Raw genomic sequence first — 16,830 nt, 5'->3', positions numbered from 1 at the left:
AGATGTCACCACTTTCCAAGTGCAATTTGTAATTCTTTTCAAAGAAAATGATAAGTTGGTACGACTGTGGCGAGATAGAATGAATATATGGATGCAGAGAGTTGCTAATATGACGACTGGGTCGTTTCGACGGAGAGAGGGAATATGTCGAATGATTTTGAAATTGGTTAAGAGAAAATGTGTTGATTTCTCTCACAAAAACCCACCTGTCATTCGACATATTCCCTCTATCCGTCGAAATGACCCAGTCGTCATATTAGCATCTCTCTGTATGGATGACCTAAGGGAGAGATTTAGAGAATTTCATAAAAAATTGGTTACAATTCTCTTTCATTCATATGTTCATTCTGTCTCGCCACAGGCGTACCAACTTATAGTTTCTCTGATTCTTAGTGACGATACGCGTCGTTACGAATCGTCAATAGTTACACGAGTCAGTGGTGTCGCAAAACACCGTACATCTCAAATTTCTTAACATTGTATACCATTCCAGTCGTTTGTTCGACTTATTCGAGTTGTTACCAATTGAACAACTAAAATTTACTCCATTCTCTCGATTGTTTAGGACTTCCCCGTTTGTATGGATGGCCTCTCCGATAAGAGTAGCAACTTCGCCGCAATAAAAAAAAAACCAAGCTCATTATCGTATTGGTTTCCTGCACTATTAACAGGAAATTTATTTACCTAATCTCTGAGCGATATTTTGAAACTACGAAGTGATTTAAATACAAAATTTAAATTAAAATTTTCATTTACATTCGACGAAACATTTGTCATTTATTTATTAAACGGAACTCCCCGTAAACACGTACAATATTTATTACCTTTTTTTCCGAATTCCACTCTATCTCGATTAAATTGTGTGCTTTAGTGTCGATAAGAAAGAAAAAAAAACGTTATCTAAATCGTATAATATTGCCAAATGAGGTATCTCTTTTGGATTGCTTCAAATATTTATAACGAAATGTGGCATGTAGTGAGTTAAGCAATACATTTATTTCCACACTGTGATAAAACACTTCAAATAACATTACGCGCGCATAATAATCTATTCGGAGTTTTAGTTACAAAGTAGACTGCAGCAGTGAAAATCCGTACTCTACCAGTTTATACTTCCTTCCCGAACGAAATACCACAGACAATGTCACCGCAACTTTATTTCGTGTTATTCCTCTGCGTAAATCTGATCGTCATCGCCAGAGTGGACAGTCGAATTATCTTCAAAAACAAAGACGTATTCGTGAGTGGCGGTCGCTTAAGTAAGCTAGTTAATACAGACAATGATTTGAACCCAAGTGTTAGCCAGGGAAATATCTTAACCGCACCGTCGAAGGCATGCCCGAACAATCAGAAACTAGACAGTCGTAATCGTTGTCGAAAGGTACATTAGCAAAGGTATACGGCTTGTTCCATTTTTTTGTATTTTTTGTTTACAACTTTCCAGATGTAATGTAAATATGGTGAGGTGCTTTTTTGTGGCGTTTATTGTTAATTCATATCATCCACACTGGCACTGTCTCATCCAAGCGGAAGTTACACATTTTTTGATCTTTTTTCAAATACTATGACTTTCGCCTGAGGGGGTTGCGGGAATTGGCACTATTTGTTGGAAAATTCGAATTTTAAAATTTTATATTAGGATAATGAATTGCCACAAATTAATTGGTTTCATATTTTGAAGGTACACGATTTCATGCGAGGGGTAATCACTGATTTACTAGCTCAGTAAATCACGGTAAATCACGGTAAATCACAGTAAATCAAAAATGAAGTTTCTACTAAATTTGAATCTATTTACTTCAATTTGTATTAGTTCATGAAATTTATCCTATATGTTTACGGCCACGATACTTCGAAATGTAATCCAGTGACAATTAAAACATTTTCAAAAATTTTTCACAATTTTTTGTGATTTACCGTGATTTACTTGATTTACTGATTTACTAGTGATTACCCCCTTGATTTCATGCACATTTTCTTCAAAACGAAGAATGAAAAATAGTTGCTGGTTGTCACACTAGCAATCTGTATTTGTCTTTTGTTTCTTTTCTAAAATAATCGTGAGGGATTCTTTTGAATTTCGACTGACCGAAATCGGCGCAATTTTTTCCGGGACTTTTTTATATATGCCTAGTTAGGCCTTGGTGCCTAGGCCCCAAAACCAGTCTCAGATATTTTTGATCTTCCATACCTGGCTGGTTGTAAGTGGCCAAAAGTCGAAAAATGAGGTTTCGTAGTTCGGATTTCATTTCAGTAAGGTGGCGAGGACACGGGCGTGTATGGGTTCGTTGGAAAGCTGAGGTCAAGTACTCCTGGGGCAAATATTAACTTCATAAAATTTGATGATAATCGGCCGAAAATATGACTTCCGGAAAATTTCTCAGAATCGATGGAACCTCGGTGAACTTTGATGAGTGCTGTGACCTCACTAACGCAATTATTTGATTAAATTATTACTTATTATGAATGTGGAAGGCCTCAGCTTTACAGCGATACGCATATTTACTAGTTTGGTAGTTTGGCGGAGTGAAACACACAGTTTTCATCTGTTACGTAGTCACGTACCAAACTACTAAATATGGATATCGGTGTAAAGCTGAGGTCCTCCACATTCATAATAAGTAATAATTTAATCAAATAATTGCGTTAGTGAGGTCACAGCACTCATCAAAGTTCACCGAGGTTCCATCGATTCTGAGAAATTTTCCGGAAGTCATATTTTCGGCCGATTATCATCAAATTTTATGAAGTTAATATTTGCCCCAGGAGTACTTGACCTCAGCTTTCCAACGAACCCATACACGCCCGTGTCCTCGCCACCTTACGAAACCTCATTTTTCGACTTTTGGCCACTTACAACAAGCCAGGTATGGAAGATCAAAAATGTCTGAGACTGGTTTTGGGGCCTAGGCACCAAGGCCTAACTAGACATATATAAAAAAGTCCCGGAAAAAATAGCGCCGATTTCGGTCAGTTGAAATTCAAAAAAATCCCTCCGTGTGTTTGAAAAACATAAACAACTTAAAACTTTTTGAATATTAAAGAAAAATGTCAGTTAAAATTAACTCAATTCAATGTAACCAACGCATAATAATAAAAATGTCCACTTTGACATTAGAGCTGTCCAAAATTGTATGGAAAAATTAAAGTGCCAAAATGTTTGGGGCGCAGGGCAGAAAATCATTCTATATGGTAAAAAGTGTCTATGGGACCGACTCGATCCGAATCGATTTAGGGGTCGCTCATTGACGAAGTATGTGAAGAATAGCCAAAATCGCTTGCAAACCAGGTTTTTAGAAAAAAAAATTATTTTGGACTGATGATGAAGAGTGATGTTAGGACATCTTAGTTTATATTAGTGTAAAATCATCACGAGAAAACACTTTTCAACTTTTCCCGTGTATCGCCTACTGTGTCCAGGCAGTGCTTGTCAAAGATCAGATTCATAGCGTATATTCTGAGAGCGAGTCCTTATCCGTGACAACCAAAACCCAAAAAATTATTATGTGGAAGTGTTCTGCGTAACGAGGGCTTCAAGATAATGCAAAAAAAGTTTCATTATTTCAGATTTGTTTGATATTTTTCAGATTAAACATATTACTCGGCGTCCCCGGCGAACTTTGGTGAGTTGCACTGAACGTCCACGCAAAGGATGCGATCTCTTTTTGTCATTTCTTGATAGCTTATCATGTAACCATTCAAAATAAACCAAATTTGTCAGAAGGTACAGACTAAGTCGACTTCGATGAGACCTAATGTGTGCCCATGTCGAATTTCTCGAAAATTTCAGTAAGACCTGGTTTGCAAGCGATTTTGGCTATTTTTCACATACTTCGTCAATGAGCGACCCCTAAATCGATTCGGAACGAGTCGGTCCCATAGACACTTTTTATCAGGGAACCATATAGAATGATTTTCTGCCCTGCGCCCCAAACATTTTGGCATTTTAGTTTTTTGGACACCCCTATTTGACATTGTACCGAAAGTGTTTCACATTTTTTTCACATTTCTTTACAATGTCGATTTCACATAATTTTCAAATCGCTCTGTTAACGAAATTAGGTTTATTTTCAATTATGTTTCGTCACATCTATAAAATGTAAGTCCTAATGTACCGAAATGTGCAATAAACCATTGAAAAATATATTGTTTCACATGTAAATGTGACTGTTGAAAACCCCGAAATTTGCAGTTTTTCTGCGAATTCGCAAGATGTGATCGTCACATTTCCATATAAAACAATATATTTTTCAATGTATTGCACATCTCGGCTCATTTGCATCTATATTTTGTAGATGTGACAAAAAATAAGAGAAATAGTGAAATGTGAAGTTTGAAAGTCAAAAAAAAAATGTGAAAAAAATGTAATTCACATTTTTTCTATTTATTGTCGAGCAGCGTTTACAATGCTAGCAGGCTGTACCAGCTTTGTCGATTGTTTATTTAAAAGTTGTTGTTCTTTGCAATTTTATTGCTGGTCGCGTGGTGTTTAAATGTTACTATCAAAATTTATGATTTATGATAATATTGAGGGATTTTTTTGAAAGTGGACCAGGCTCCGTCGGAGCTATTTTTCGCGGCGGTTTGTTCATATGCCCAGATAGCCCTTGGTCCCAATAGTCCAAAACCGCAGTCGTTTAATTTTCTTGTTTGCGTCTTAGCTGGTGGTGAAGGTGCAAAAGTCGAAAAAGGGTGTTTTTTATACGTGATTTACTGCCGCTGCAGACGATGGACACACATGTGTGGCGGCTCGTTGGATAGGTACTGTCCAGGAGACCCGGGGCAAAGACAGATATCAAATGTGTACTCAAGAACTATTCAAAAATAACAAAAAGTATGTATCAGTCAAAGGCCGGAAATTTTGATGAGCTTTATTAGGTGATATTTTGTACCTGGTGACTGTTGTTGTACAGATCAGTGGTTGCACTGATAGAGGCTTAACCCAGCTCTACAATTATACCTCAATTGCCATAGAAGTGAAAGGTTTCAGGATACTTTTTTGGGTATAAAGCAAATGTCTTCCTTCACTCGAAAGCAAAATGTTGATTTTAGAAAAATACACGAATTATGCTGTTTTTGATGTCTGCATCCAATGATCTAACCATAAACATTCTCCAGGTGCGAGATATCACCTTTTGAAGTTCATCAAAATTTACGGCCTTTGACTGACACAATATTTTTGTTATTTTCGAACAATGGCACAGAACATGTAAGATATCTATGCTTGCCCCGGTTCTCCTGGCCAGTACCTATCCAACGAGCCGCCACACATGTGTGTCCATTGTCTGTAGCGGCAGTAAATCACGTATAAAAACACCCTTTTTTGCACCTTCACCACCAGCCAAGACGCAAACATGAAAATTAAACGACTGCGGTTTTGGACTATTGGGACCAAGGGCTATCTGGGCATATGAACAAACCGTCGCAAAAACCGTCGACGGAGCCTGGTCCACTTTCAAAAAAATCCCTCATTAAAATTGGCTGAATATTAAATAATAAAACACAAACGAGGCAAACAAAAGCACATTTTTTTTAAATTCTGTTGGTACATATGAACAATAGGTTCCGTTTAAAAGGCACAGTTTAAATTAAAAAAATTTTAGTTTCTCATTTTCCTAATTCTTAGAGGAATTTTTTCTGTATAATGAAACGATTTGGTATTTTGGTTCACAATTATGACCAAAATGAATAAAATTAAAAAATGTGAGAATTACTTGTAATTTAACGATTTCCCGCGACCCCCTGGTAAATTCAGCGCCCTTAATCATTATTCATAACACTCGCCCTAGTCTCTTAATTTTATGTTTCATTCTATTTTGTTCAGTTACGTCACTACGTTGAAACGTTTCAAACGTGTTTCATAAGTCTCTATGTGAAAACATAGTTATAATCAAGGCCTCATATAATTAGGTCACACACGACTTATATTTGAGATAATTTGTTTTTCGGAATTTTTGGATTTTTAGGAATTTTGTCAGAAAGTTCTCGGAGTTTCTAGAATTTTCTCGGAACTTTTTCGAAAATTTCAGAATGTTTACCGAATTTTCTGAATTTTGTCTGAAGTTTCAAATTTAAGAATTAAAATTTCCAATAAAGTGAATTCCAATTAAAATGACCGATTTTGAGTGTATCGTGATTTGAAAGCCGGTATAGTCTTACATTTGAATTGTTTTATTACATTTGTAAGGTAATAATGACAGATAGTCATATAAATACGCATAAGCTCAACTTTGGAGCATAAACCGACTTTTAGTAAAGAAATTGTAGAATGTGTTTGTGAGTCTAGATCACGATTTCAAGCTCCTAGCATGAACACTGAACTGAACTGACAATTGTCAAATTTGGAGGCTTCGGTGATAAGAGCTACCGCTTAGGATTGTTTGTATTGTATGTTTTAACTCATACAACGAAAACAAGTAATCTACCTTTACAAAAGAAACGCCTACTATGATTTCGTCAGACTAGGTGTATTTTCTATGTTCATACTAGAAGCAGTGCTGTGTTCCTACTCAAGAAATCATTCCAATCCCTGCTGTATACATGAGATACTCTAATTACAAAAGTTTAAAGCAAAATTACAATGTCCAATGCTTTTTCTATTTTGAAATTGACCCACTTACGTATTTTAGAGACAGTCCCTAATGTGAATTGTCGGATTGTCATAGCAGTTGATTGACATAAGTCATGCTATCTAGGGGTGACTCAAAACACTCAACACATGCAAGTGCTTTTTGGCGTCTGACATACGAGTGTAAATGCTAGGAGCGTTGTTATGATTGTGGAATCCTTAGTGACATCAGTATTTATTTGGAGTATTTAGCCTCTTCTCATTCGTTTTACAAAGAGCCTGACCCGGGCATGTAAAGATTTAATACTGAAGACAAGTAAATTGTGTTGACACTGGCCATGGCACTGCTCCCAGAATTAGGCTTTAGTGATAAGAGCTACCGCTTAAGTTTGTTTCTTTTGTATGTTCTAAAAAAAAGTCATCTATCGTTACAAAAGAAACACAGATCCGTCTGTAATTTCATCAATCTCCGCATATTTTCTATGTTAATGTTGGACACGGTGCTATGCACTGGCACTTCGTTTAGTCGTGCTGATGCAATCAAATCGATTATAGTTCAATTTCGTTCATTTTATCAATCACGTCATCCAATTAATCATGAGCAAATTATTAGAAATTTCGACATGTGTTCCTATAATGTAAACATTTTACCGTGTCTGTTTTGTTCAATTCCAGACTGGCAGATATGAAGTGGGTTAAAGGAGATCTGAGGTGCCGGTAATTCTCTCAATAAATTTATTACAAAAACGAACTTATGTATTTTAGACAGACAATAAAGAACTTTTTGTATACTTCTGACAGAAAATTAAAAGAAAAATATAAGTCACCTGACACCAAGCCTTACATAAAACTACAGGTACAGTGCAGACAGCCGCCGTTCAATGACATCGATCGAGCAGAAGGAATTGTCACCTCTATTTACTTGGTAATAATGATATCAATCGTACAATGCGTTCAAGTAACTTCAGTTCAAAAGGGTTGTGATAAGATCAGCTGCACGTTCGTTTTACTTTGCATGAATGATTACGAATTCTATCATATTTTACATGACAAAATCGAGCATCTTATGATTGGTGATCGATGGGTTGTCGATGCGTCTTTGGAAGACGTGAGTACGTTTCCAAAGTCTTTATATTCTTTTTTCTGACTCCACCGCAAACCACCAGATTCGAAAGTTTCGTAAAATAATACCTGGCGTCAAGAAATATCAGTAGACCTTTCCACTTTTGGTCTTGTCTTACCAGTGCTGCAGAATGTGAATCTTAGGTAAATGAGTGGAAGAACAAATGATTTGAAAAATAAATTTCCTCGAACTCTGTGATGAAGGCACCGTGAATAAACCATACACAGCGCTGCGTTTACTTTGGCTTGTTTCAGAATTCAGAATAAATTCTAGAAAATTGCACTTCGTATTTACAGAAGAAACAAAACACTTAAACTTGGTGGCAGCTTACCACTTACCACGCACTGGCGAGTTATCACGCACGAGTTATCGAGTTTTGTGATTTCATTTCGATTTATGATTCGCTAGACTTGTTCGTGAGCAAAATGGTATAGGGTTCATAGAGCCATGGCCTGATGAGAAATGATGTTTTTGAGCTGCATGTTAATGCAAAGCGTCGGAAGATACTCAGATCTCAGATCGAAACAGTGGTCTTACTAGAAAATTCCTTAATTTTTCCGTCAAGTTATATTTGATCCTCTAAAATAAACAATAGATCGAAGTGTCTACTGTTGTTTTTATGGCCTTTTCAGTTGGTTGACGTTTGAGCTAAATCTATTACATTGGGATGATATTTCAGAGAACGCAAAATTCAAAAAATTTCAAGGAATTTTGACAATCTTTGGCCATTTGATTCCCTAAAACAGGCCATGCCTTTTAGTCTATTAAAATCCTTTAAAATCGGAATGTCTAGTCTTTCCGTAAGGCAGCAAATACGCAAACGTTCAAATTATTTATTTATACGTACGAACGAGACCTATATTTATTCACACAGCCCAAGGACACAAACCATCTGACCAATAGAAGCTGATGATGATAGCTTTTGAAAAGGGATGATAACATATTTCCATCAAAAAAATAAAATTTTCATTATGGTTTTAAAACCGAAAGAACAACACGAGAGTATGAATTCGTTCTATAGAATTTTAATAATTTTATCTAAATAAAACCGGGCAAAATAAGAATTCATTTCGAACATTTCGTTGCATAAAGATAAATATGTTTCATGAAAATCCCCCAAAGACCCTTCTTCTCCGTTTTTCCAAATCCCAAACAGTGAACAGTGAATCAAGTACATATGAATGCATAAAATGATCCCCGAGAACATATTACGAAAGAAAAAAAAAACGAGCATAGCACACACCACCAACTGTATTAAATTCTCACATAAATTAAGATACACACGACATATGTTCGTACCAATATATTAAACCAACTTGGGATTCGTTTTGAAAAGTTATGCGGTTATTTTCTATAGATCTCGTTACAAACATCGACCAACAATGCATATACATATACAATATGGAATGTATATTTAAATGATTCCTCTTATACTTTTCCCATATATGTGGAGTATTACCTTACTCCTGGTGGTGTATCTACCGCACCTACGCTATTGTATCCGAAGCCACGACTGAAACAATGGTTTGAGTAAAGGTAAATTATATTTTATATTGCCTCCTGTGCTGCTATCCCTGAAGCTTATTTCTTTTTTACTTACATACTGTTTCATAAACATACACACGAAAATAATATAAATTTTCATGCATCCCTAACCTTTTAAAAACAAAAATCCACCATAAATTTACCGTCAAATTTATCTAAATTAGATACATCCTAAGCTTTTCCAGCCATATACACATGTAAACAATTTTCTCCCAACTTGGAATGTATTTTCACACACAGCATTTGGTGTAGCACCACCAATAGCACCTTACTTCTTCTCTAGACTTTGCGGTGTGTATGTCTCACTTGCTTTATTCCTTAAAATATTTTTTGGTTGAGAACGGAATCCATGACATCGTTTAAAGACTTTCCCTGTAACCTGTGTGTTCACAACAGTCAGTCAGAAAAACCAACTACAAAAAAAAAAGAAAAGAAAAGAAAAAAAAAACATTTTCCTACGGAAAGCTAAGGTTATATACGGCGCTCGCTGGATTCTGTCTGCCAGAAAGAGTAGCTGTACGGTGGTACATACATGCGTTCGTCATATTAATAAAAAATAATAGAAATTCGTTTGCCATGGAATGGGAAAATGGACAGATCAACGGTTAAGTTTGTACGTGCGCTAATTCTGTAGCAGAAAAGTAATTGAAACCTGTCCACGTTATTGTGATTTATGTCCGAGGCTATTCATTCCAATGTATAAAACGTTACGTGGGATGTGGGCGAAACGAAATTGTCGAATGAACTTAAAACGACAAAGTTTGTGTTGTAAACTGAACTGGCACATGTTTATAAATGTCGTCATGTATGTGGAGTGTGGAGTGGTGGCAAAGGTGAACGAAATGAAAAATGTAGTTGATTTAGTTGAATATTAATATTTGACGAAACGTAACGTAATGGTGGTGTAATGGGGTGCGAACAACAAAAATCTCAAGAGGACTAGCTGGGGTTAATTACCACAGAGGTGAAAAATCTTCCTAAAAACTGGTATGGGCTGAAAGACTGAAGCGCACTGAAGACCGCAGGTTCGATTCCCGTGAAAAAAGGTTGGTTGAAAAGGGTTGTACACACAGTTTATATTGTACATTCATCCCAAACACATCAAAGATAGTTTACTCATCAAAAGAGAGAACTGTAAAATACAGAACAGGGCAATCGAATTTAAGCCGAAATTTACTTCAGCTGTTTTTCATTTGATTCACTCATACAAACAAAACTAGTATGTTCTACCACTACCACGCGTGTAAAATGGTAGTTAACTCCGTATAAACAATCATAATCCGTTTTGCTTGTATGCCTATTGCGCCGGTTAATATAGTTAAAGTAAAATTATTATGGAATGTGTACATCTTATAAATTGCACATAGCGCAATTACGAAGCCCCGTACGATGTTCCTTTCAAATGAAACAAAAATTTCAAATCGCCCTAAAAATTTTATTTTTTTGAAGGGCCTAGTAACGGCCTCAGTCCGAGGACCCAAATTTAAATTTTTTTTCAACAACATTCTATTCGGCCTTTGATTACCTTCCAAATGAAACACAAATTACGAAAAACGGATGAAATTTGCTCGAGTTCTATGTAAAATACACATAGGGCCCTAGGAGTGGCCTTAGTCCAAGGACCCAAATTTAATTTTTTTTCAACAACATTCTATTCGGCCTTTGATTACCTTCCAAATGAAACAAAAATTACGAAAAACGGATGAAATTTGCTCGAGTTCTATGTAAAATACACATAGGGCCCTAGGAGTGGCCTTAGTCCAAGGACCCAAATTAAATTTTTTTTCAACAACATTCTATTCGGCCTTTGATTACCTTCCAAATGAAACAAAAATTACGAAAAACGGATGAAATTTGCTCGAGTTATATGTAAAATACACATAGGGCCCTAGTAGTGGCCTTAGTCCAAGGACTCAAATTTAATTTTTTTTCAACAACATTCTATTCGGCCTTTGATTACCTTCCAAATGAAACAAAAATTACGAAAAACGGATGAAATTTGCTCGAGTTCTATGTAAAATACACATAGGGCCCTAAGAGTGGCCTTAGTCCAAGGACCCAAATTTATTTTTTTTTCAACAACATTCTATTCGGCCTTTGATTACCTTCCAAATGAAACAAAAATTACGAAAAACGGATGAAATTTGCTCGAGTTCTATGTAAAATACACATAGGGCCCTAGGAGTGGCCTTAGTCCAAGGACCCAAATTTAATTTTTTTTTCAACAACATTCTATTCGGCCTTTGATTACCTTCCAAATGAAACAAAAATTACGAAAAACGGATGAAATTTACTCGAGTTCCCTGTAAAATACACATAGGGCCCTAGTAGCATTTCACTTCTAAGGCCCTAACTCACGGTCCACTCACCCGATTTTAAAAAACTTTTTTTTCCTCGAATGGTATTGACAATACCTATCATTTCCATCGTTTATTTTGCCATAAATATCACCAAAAGACCTTAAATCACTTAGGTTGCCCTAACTCACGAAGGGCCGACCCGAATATACCCATCTTCGAACTTAGCCTCACTATTTCGACTATCTTTCAGGAAAAAAAAATTTTGAAATCGGATTTGATTTACTCAAGATATCGACGTGACGGACAGACAGATAGATGGACAGACGGACAGACAAAATTTTTATTGCAGATTCGTCATCTATGAACATAGGCAAACACTTTGCCCTTACCGTCTGCTTCGAATTCAATCAATTACACACGGCATCGTAATCCTATAAGCCCCTTTGTACTTCGTACGGGGCTAACAAACTTAACCTGAAATTTGATTGCACTTTTCTGTATAAACCTTGGCAAATTCCATGTAATTTATGAATTAGGAGAATTGAATCGGCATTTTTATAGGCGTCCTACGACTTTTTTTCATGCCACATCTTCAGTTGATTATTATTAATAGCAAAACAATCCGACGAATAAATAAAACATTTTATTTCAAATCTTCACCACATTGTACTACGCTTGATCCTCGGTTTCTTCGTCATCATAATTGCCATCATCTTCATAATCGTAGTCATTTTCTCCACCGACCTCTCCATTTTCATCTTCACCCGCATCTTCGGCTCCTTCCTCTCCCTCTTCCTCGCCTCCCTCCTCTTCATATTCGCCAGGATATTCATCAGGATATTCTTCCGCTTCTTCTACCGGCGTTGCATCCGTTTGACTTTCAGTCGATGGTGCCTTCGTTTGATTGTCAGTCGTCGTTGCCTCCGTCAGAATTTCAGTTGTCGTTGACTTCGTCTGAGTTTCAATGGTCGTTGGCTCCGTTTGATTTTCAGTGGTCCAACTTTGAGCCGCTGGTGATGTTGGAGTGGCGATTTCCTCTTCGATGGTTCGATATGTCGTTGGATGTAAACTGGGAAGAAATCGTGGTGGTTGCGTAATGATTGGAAAAACAGAAATGTCTGTCGTTGTGCTTGAAGAAGATTCCGTTGGTACTTCAATTGGAATGATCTTCGGTATTTCAGTCGTCGACGCAGTGGTACTGTCAACAATAGGAATCGATGTGGGTGGCGCTGGTAATGAAACGGTGGTGGTTGAATCTATGAACTGTACAGGTTGAGTCGGTTTCATTGATGTTGTAGACTCAGTTGTCGGTGGAATGAAGTATGTGGTTGTAGGAAGTGTCGAAGTCGTAGGAAGTGTCGGCCTAGTTGTAGCTACGGTTGTTGGAGTTTGTACTTCAGTTGTCTCAGGTGGTTCGGTTATAGTGACTGTACTTGTAGAAATTGTTGTTGTTGCTGGAGGAAGCGATATTTCTGATACGAAAGGCGTTGAAGCTACAACTGTAGTTGCCTCCGTAGCCTCTGTAGAAGTTGATGGAGTAGTCCATTGATCAATCGTTGTGGGCACTCTGAAAGTTGTCGATCGCCTTTGATGATAGTGATCATCGTCAGTGTCGTAGTATTCGTCGTCATATTTCAATGTTGTCGCGACAGTATGATTGTTCACTTCAACTATGGTCATGTTAAAGTCCTTACTCCGATCTGGTTGATATTTCGTTACCGTAACTGAAGGGCGGCTCCATGGATACAAGTGCGTGTAGTCTGGATTCTGGTTACCATAGGGATTCTGTGGATAGACAACTGGTTTCTTATATTCCGGCCGGGTAGAAACATTTATCTCTGTAGTGGACGGTGATTTCGGTCTACTCGGCCTTGTCGGGCAAAATCTGCCAGTTCTCAAACAAATTCTCCGCCGTCGCAGGAAACGTTTCCTTTCACATTTGGCGTCGCATAACAGAAATTTCTCGATCGATTTATCGGATTTCATAAGTGCGGGCGGTCTACGATGAGTTTTAAACACTTCAACGATTTCCACCACATTTTTCTGCTCTTTGCGAATTGATGGACGCTTGCGATGGTATCGCCGATAAACTAATGTACTTTTGGCAAAGGTTAATGTAACAACACTACACACCAGTAACACTAATGCTATGTGAATGTGCCTCATCTTTGGCTAATTTGTTACTGATCTAATTCAAAATTAAAGTTTACTTCAGATTAGATTGCGTTGTACTGTAATTTACGAAATTAACACGCATTCCCGAAACGGTTGGAAAAATTTGGTTCAATGGTTTCTCATTCACGTTTGTTTCGAATCAAAGCAAAGCAGAGAAGTCAATGTTTGGGTGTCCGAATTGACCACAACGGTGATGACACTATCAATAAAATGTTCAATATGTTCCATGTTCGATGTTTAAGATGGATGAAAACTTTTGTTTTTGCTACAGAGGGTGGCTCAGACGCTTTTGAATTACATTTCTTTAACGGGAGTCTTCGACAGAAAAGGATTTTGAATAATTTTATTTCACCCATAAAGCGAGCTGTCTTGTTCATGTTTAAGTTAAACAGTTTAACCAGCTTTAAACCAAAATCACATTTATTGAATGTCGAACGATGTAATAGAAGTATTAGCTTAGGCAGCTCCGACTTTTACCAGCAAAATCTTCAATGCTGATTTCTACAGATCATTCGATTTTGAAAGAAAAGCCAAATTGGCAGAAAATACCTATCGAACAGTCAGTGGTAAACTTACGGGAAGTGGTGGAATCTTACAGTATTTTCTAAAAAACTCCTCTGTTGTGTAATTTCATCGATCACCACTATTTCACTGAAGCCATCTCGCAAAAAAAAACACATGGCGGCTACGAGGGGGGGATAAACGTAAATTTTGTTCGAACCTTGTTTTTTTTAAACAAATGTTTTCTTTTTTTTATGTTTTTTCTTGTTTTTTTTTTCTGTTTTTAAACAAAAATTAAACAAAAAAAACATTCATTTTCTTTGGTTTTATTTCGGGTTTTTTGTTTATTTTTTAGTTTTATTGTTTTCTTAATTTTTTTCTTTTTGGTTTTAAACCAAAACGAGCCGTCAGAACAGTCGGAGCGTTTGCTGCGTTTGCCCCGTACGAACCGTACATCTATTGCGCACGTGACCCTAGTTCGTCCGTCGCCCTACTCTTAACGTAAGTCTACTGCGCCCGTAAACGTCGGTAAAGTAAAATTCTTATGAAATTTGTACGTCTTAAAAATTGCGCATAGCGCAATTACGAAGCCCCGTACGATGTTCCTTCCAAACGTAACACAAATTTAAAATTGACCTAAAATTTCCTCAGTCCTATATTAACCTATAAATACCTATAAATAAACAATTTACTGATAAATATGCTAGTATATAGCTCAAAATAACTATCTATACCGTTATATAGCTCAATATAGCTATATATATTTGAAACACCACACACACATAACCAATCACTTCCCACTGATCAGTAACTTTGTAAGTATCATTTTCACCGATTTATATTGTTTTTACAAAAATCCAAAATGGCGGCCGACGGCCATTTTATTAGGAGACCTGAAATAGTACTGACGATTCACATTTATTAATACCTTTCAAACAAAAAAAAATCATGAAATTCGGTCAAATTTTACTCGATATATTAACAAAAACACCACCTTCACTGTACGGCCGAGTAGCCTCATATAAGCTCACTCCAAGAGACCTAGCTCACGCTCCGGTGAACCGAATTTCATGAATTTTTTTCCCCTTATTGGTACGGTCAATACCTATCTATTGCAAAATCCATCTACGTACAAATACGTTCAAATTTGGCCAACCTACAAGCAAAAACGGCTTGCCGCCCTACACCTAGTTCACACCAAGGGGTCTAACAAACGAGTCGGTCATCCAATTTCCATAAACTTTTTTTTTGTGGATAGGTATTGTAAATACCTTTCATTTGATGTATCACTTACCAGTGTAGCCTTTAAATGGCCAGAGAAATCTTTGGAAAACGTTAAAGCACTTATGGGGCCCCAACTCGGGAGGGGTCGACCCAAAATCGCCCATCTTCGAACTTAGCCTCACAATTTCAACTACCTTTCAGGGAAAAAAAATAGGATTTGATTTACTCAAGATATCGACGTGACAGACGGACAGACGGACAGAAGGACAGACGGACAGACAAAATTTTTATTGTGGATTCGTCATCTATGAACATAGGCAAACACTTTGCCCTTACCGCCTGCTTCGAATTCCATCAATTACACACGGCACCGTAATCCTATAAGCCCCTTCGTACTTCGTACGGGGCTAAAAATGATGGCTCTTGGTTGTTTTTTTTTGGTTTTTTGTGTTGTTTTTCTATTTTTTCTTCTTTTTCAAAAAAAACAGAAAAAACTAAAATAAACAACAAAAAACGGTCAAAAAACTAGAAAACTAATCAATTCTAGTTTTTTGACCGTTTTTTGTTGTTTATTTTAGTTTTTTCTGTTTGTTTTTGTTTTTTTTTGTTTTTTCTGTTTATTTTTGTTTTTAAAAGTTTTTGTTTTTGTTTTCGATGGCTTCGAACCTTGTTTTTTTAGTTTATCCACCCCTCGTGGCGGCTATCGGTAACTCAAACTGCATTTCAATACCAAATTTCAACTGAACTGAAGTTCGACTACAATTTCGTATGAAAATTGCAGCACATTTCAATAAACTGCTAATCTTGGTTAAGACACCCACGGTGACACAAAATTTGCTAAACTTTTTCTCTTTCTGATACTTTTGATTGCGATCTTAAAATTGGGATTTTTTTTAAATTTTAATAATGTTCCACAATTTTATTCGTTCCACATGTTGTCAACAAAATAAACGTACACAATGTGGAATGGAAGAAATGGAAAGACAGCACTACTCATATTTGATGAAAACCATGTGGGACAAATCAACGAATGAATCAAACAGAACCCACTACAACTTATCTTGAGTTTAGTTTAGTTGCATGTTTCACCCTGAACCATGAACTAGTTGATATAGTCTATGGTCAACAAATTCAAAACTATTCTAAAGAAATCACGGTTGAAGTTTCCCCTTTTTAAAATCCAGTCCGTACCTGACACGATTTTTCCTCGAAGTCATGTGATACAAGAAATCGTTAGACGAAGATACCGACAAAAGACATTGGGGATCTAAATAGAAAACGGTGTTATGACTAAATGCTTGATGTCGTTTTGCATCGAAAATGAATTTTTTGCCGGGGCTCTTAAATAACACTTAATTGATACGAGAAAAAAAAAACCAATAAAATTCAATGAA

The 16,830-nt window shown here is 36.7% G+C and overlaps 1 protein-coding gene and 1 long non-coding RNA gene across 3 annotated transcripts; one reads left to right on the top strand and one right to left on the bottom strand.

Moving 5' to 3' along the window:
- The first annotated feature begins 537 nt into the window (after positions 1-537).
- Positions 538-7,368, top strand: LOC119069666. Of its 2 annotated transcripts, none has more exons than XR_005086374.1 (2): positions 538-1,381; positions 7,244-7,363. It is a non-coding gene; the product is annotated as an uncharacterized LOC119069666 (long non-coding RNA). The 2 variants fall into 2 exon arrangements; XR_005086373.1 differs by having other exon boundaries at positions 614-1,395; positions 7,244-7,368.
- A 4,795-nt stretch (positions 7,369-12,163) lies between these two features.
- Positions 12,164-13,753, bottom strand: LOC119069665 (mucin-2-like). Its single transcript, XM_037173782.1, has one exon. The coding sequence runs from the start codon at positions 13,700-13,702 to the stop codon at positions 12,206-12,208; it is 1,497 nt and encodes a 498-aa protein (XP_037029677.1). The 5' UTR covers positions 13,703-13,753; the 3' UTR covers positions 12,164-12,205.
- Positions 13,754-16,830: the final 3,077 nt, after the last annotated feature.

Source organism: Bradysia coprophila (genome assembly GCF_014529535.1).
Source record: "Bradysia coprophila strain Holo2 chromosome X unlocalized genomic scaffold, BU_Bcop_v1 contig_38, whole genome shotgun sequence".
Classification (NCBI taxonomy): domain Eukaryota; kingdom Metazoa; phylum Arthropoda; class Insecta; order Diptera; family Sciaridae; genus Bradysia; species Bradysia coprophila.
Note: the sequence above shows the minus strand (reverse complement) of the source record. Positions and strands in the feature narration are given on the sequence as shown.